Genomic DNA, 4,076 nt, shown 5'->3' with positions numbered 1-4,076 from the left:
AATTACATACTATTCTTGATAATATCGAACTTTGATGTCGGTATATTATCCATATAATATTCTGCAGCTTTCGGGTTTTTACTGATTCAAAGAGATACATTATGCATGAAATAGTATAATTTTAAATTTATTTTTGTATTATGAAGTCGGCATATTATCCATATAATATAATATTCTACAGCTTTAAGGTTTTACTGATTCAAAGAGATACATTATGCATGAAATAGTACAATTTTAAATTTATTTTTGCATTTTGAAGTATATCTTCTGGCGAAAAAATTTCATAAAATACTTAAGAGAAGTGTTCTACCATTATTTTGATAACATAATAATTATAAATTCGGAATGCGATAAAATATTTCGAATTAAATTAAGATTTTTTCTCGCATCTAATGTTTGAATCTTTGTTATTTACTGCATAATGATTTGATTTGGATACATTAATGAACTTAATTTGTTTCTCTTGAAAAATATAGCCTAAAAATGTGCAAGAAGAAGAATTTATATTATAGATGTAAATATTATTAAAAAACATAGATGGGTCCCCTTTAGAATTAAAAATTAGCTAAAAATTTAATATTTCCTCTAAATAAAAAGCTGTCGACTATGAATCTTCAATTTTAATAGGGAAAGCGATTAATATTTTCTTCCCCTTCACTTTATAAAAAAATAAACATTTTTTTTTGCTTCTTACTTAATTAGTGGTGTACCCTTTTGCGTTTAAATATTATTGATTCCCCACAAAAATACTGTTTTTATTTTCAACCAGCTCGTTATCATAATTATCTTGTTTAGGGGCATTTAAATTTTTGTTTTTTCTTAGCTTAATATTGTTTCTTTCTTTCAAATAAAAATAAGAAGCTAAGAAAATATGATTTACTGAGCAAATGAACTTAGATTACTTTATAAATGCTGAATAAGAATAGTAAAATACATCATAAAATGGTGAAAAAATACTATAAGTCGTATTTTAAGGTGTTGGGAACGCCAACTGAAGCGTACGCACAAACAACAGAATTAGGGTAAAACTTGAAATAATAAGTGCTGAAATAGGAAGATGCATTCGGGAAGTCTGTAAAGATTATGTGGGTCAAAGAAACATTAAGAAGTATGTTCTATAGAGTAATCTAAAGTTTTCCATCAACAAATACAAATTACTAAATAAAAAATTATACATAAATAAATTATAATTGCTTTTTTTCTGTATTATAATGATTATGTGTGTTATAAACATTGAGAAACTCGTTCTATAGTAAATCTAAAATTTCGCTTGGAAAATGTCTATGAATCGAGCGTAAATAAATTATAATTGTTTTTTTTTCAAAATTATAACAAAGATGTGAGTTAATAAGCACTGAGCAACTCTTTCTATGGTCGATATAAAGTTTTTCTTGGCAAATGTATTTGAATCGAATGTAAATAAACTATATATTGCTTTTTTTCAAAATTATAACAAAGATGTGAGTTAATAATATTGAGCAACTCGTTCTATAGTCGATATAAAGTTTTGCTTGGCAAATATAAGATTGAACATCATAAAATATTATAAAAAAATAAGTTACTTTCCGTTAATTTTACTTTGAATTGCTCGTAGTATTTTAAGATATTCACTTTTATGTTGCTTGCTCTAAATTTTTGATGATGGCGTTTAAAAATATAAATTTTTGAATTTCTAAATCTTGTGTGCATAAACTGAACGAGTGATTTTATATGTCCCCAAAATAGATAGAATGAAAACTACAGCAATGGATAATTATCACATAGCATGCTCTGAAATATCCGCAGAAATAGTAGAATCACATAAAAAGAAAAATAAAATAAATATAAGTGCTCTTCAAAATAGGATTTCGCAAAAATACAAACTTAAAAGGATACCGACAATGGTAGATGTGCTTGGTGCACTTCCACCAGAGCATCGGCATTTGCGAGAAATTTTTAAGACAAAACCAGTTAGAACTGCATCTGGTGTAGCAGTCGTGGCAGTAATGTGTAAGCCACACAGATGTCCACATATTGCACTTACGGGAAATATCTGTGTATATTGTCCGGGTGGTCCGGATTCTGACTTTGAATATAGCACACAGAGCTATACGGGATATGAACCAACATCCATGCGAGCGATAAGGCATCGGTATGATCCATACCAGCAAGCAAGAAGACGGATAATTCAACTCGAAGCTCTTGGCCACACAGTAGATAAAGTAGAGTATATAATAATGGGTGGTACATTTATGTCATTGAGTGATCATTACAAAGAGTGGTTTGTTAGAAATTTGCATGACGCTTTGTCTGGAAGTAATTCTTCTTCGCTTGACGAATCAGTAAAACGAAGTGAGAAGTCAAAAGTAAAATGTGTTGGAATGACAATAGAGACCCGTCCCGATTTTTGTAACCGAACGCATATATCTAAAATGCTTTCATACGGATGTACCAGAATAGAAATGGGGGTTCAAAGTGTCTATGAAGATGTTGCTTTTGATACAAATCGGGGACATACCGTTCAAGCTGTTTGTGATGCTTTTTGCTTGACGAAAGATGCTGGGTATAAGATTGTAAGCCATATGATGCCGAACCTTCCAAATGTTCCTATGAAAAGAGATTATGCCCAATTTATTGAATTCTTTGAGAGTCATCGATTCAGAAGTGATGGACTCAAAGTATATCCTACACTTGTTATTCGGGGGACTGGATTGTACGAGTTGTGGAAAAACAAGAAGTATAAAAATTATAGCCCTGATGAACTTGTTGATTTTTTGGCGAGAATACTTGCTTTAGTGCCTCCATGGACACGTATCTACAGAATTCAAAGGGATATACCGATGCCTTTGGTTAGCAGTGGTGTGGAACACGGAAATATAAGAGAAGTTGCCTTGCTTAGAATGAAAGATTATGGTACTCGGTGTAGGGATGTGCGCACAAGAGAAGTTGGGATTAAAAATATACATGAAGGCATACTTCCTCAAAAAATTGAGCTTGTGAGACGTGATTATGCCGCTAATAATGGGTGGGAAACTTTTTTGGCATATGAAGATATAAATCAAGATATATTAGTCGGCATGTTAAGGCTGCGAAAATGTAGCTCGGACACATTCAGAGCCGAGTTAAAAGAAAATAAACCTATTACTGGTGAGGCGACAAAAAATGTTGGTCAAAATTGTTGTTTAAATTTAGAAGAGCCCCAAAGTAAATGCTGTAGCATAAAAAATAAAAACTTGGAGGCTGTTGAAATGAAGTTGAATTCAAGGGAAAGTGAAATTGTAAAGAGCATACGAAACGGAGAAAGACTCCATAAATTAGATGAAAATGAAAACATTTTTGAAAATAATTTCTTTAAGGTAATAAGACCTAGAGCTATCCGTAACAATTATGTAAGTGTAATTAGAGAACTTCATGTTTATGGGAGCTCTGTCCCTGTTCATCAAAATGATAGTTTGAAGTTTCAACATCAAGGGTTTGGTAAGTTGCTTATTGATGAAGCGGAAAAAATAGCTAAGAAAGAGCACAAGAGCAAAAAAATAGCTATCATCTCAGGTGTAGGAACACGAACATACTATAAAAAATTTGGATATTTTCTAGAAGGCCCGTATATGGTAAAATATATTTAAAAAAATAAAATAATAATCTAGATTTTACACCTTTTTGCCTTTAAAAACTATTTAATTTACACTGGCTTTCTCATTTAAATCATTATTTGAATATATATTCCAGTTAAATCTACATTCCATTAAGAAACATTACTTTACCCTTAAAACTTTGTTCTTGTATTCAATAAAAACAGGTTTTTTCAATTATACTTCTTGCTAAATTTAAATGATGCTTTTGTTCTAATGTAAACTAATTTATAACTGAATATGCTCATATTAAAAGAAAATTGTAGCTGATTTTTAATAAGCAAGGGCTGTTTTTATTTCACCTGTTTTTCCTTTCGAGGAACAAACTATATTAAAGGTGACCCCAATCAATCGTTTCGCAATTTATTTATATTATTTTGATTCGTATTATTAATTATTCACAAATTTTTACCATGATAACGTCCATATTTTTGCCTAAAAAAATGGATATTACCGATCGTGTTA

General features: G+C 30.5%; 1 protein-coding gene across 2 annotated transcripts; it reads left to right on the top strand.

Moving 5' to 3' along the window:
- Nucleotides 1–1,745: 1,745 nt before the first annotated feature.
- Nucleotides 1,746–3,605, top strand: LOC147074726 (elongator complex protein 3-like). 2 transcript variants are annotated; one of them, XM_085943353.1, is made up of 2 exons: nucleotides 1,746–3,107; nucleotides 3,363–3,605. In XM_085943353.1, the coding sequence occupies exons 1-2, from the start codon at nucleotides 1,746–1,748 to the stop codon at nucleotides 3,603–3,605; spliced, it is 1,605 nt and encodes a 534-aa protein (XP_085799479.1). The 2 variants fall into 2 exon arrangements, with proteins under 2 accessions (XP_085799479.1, XP_085799478.1); XM_085943352.1 differs by having other exon boundaries at nucleotides 1,746–3,126; nucleotides 3,352–3,605.
- Nucleotides 3,606–4,076: the final 471 nt, after the last annotated feature.

Source organism: Rhyacophila brunnea, unplaced genomic scaffold, assembly GCF_057557595.1.
Source record: "Rhyacophila brunnea isolate RB1 unplaced genomic scaffold, BYU_Rbru_1.0 scaffold_159, whole genome shotgun sequence".
Lineage (NCBI taxonomy): Eukaryota > Metazoa > Arthropoda > Insecta > Trichoptera > Rhyacophilidae > Rhyacophila > Rhyacophila brunnea.
Note: the sequence above shows the minus strand (reverse complement) of the source record. Positions and strands in the feature narration are given on the sequence as shown.

Excerpts from the sequence above, each read along its gene's own strand:
- LOC147074726 (XM_085943352.1), top strand. The coding sequence starts at position 1,746 with ATGGATAATTATCACATAGCATGCTCTGAAATATCCGCAGAAATAGTA. Across the intron at positions 3,127-3,351 it reads AGAAAATAAACCTATTACTG|CTATCCGTAACAATTATGTA; the intron begins GTGAGGCGACAA and ends TAAGACCTAGAG.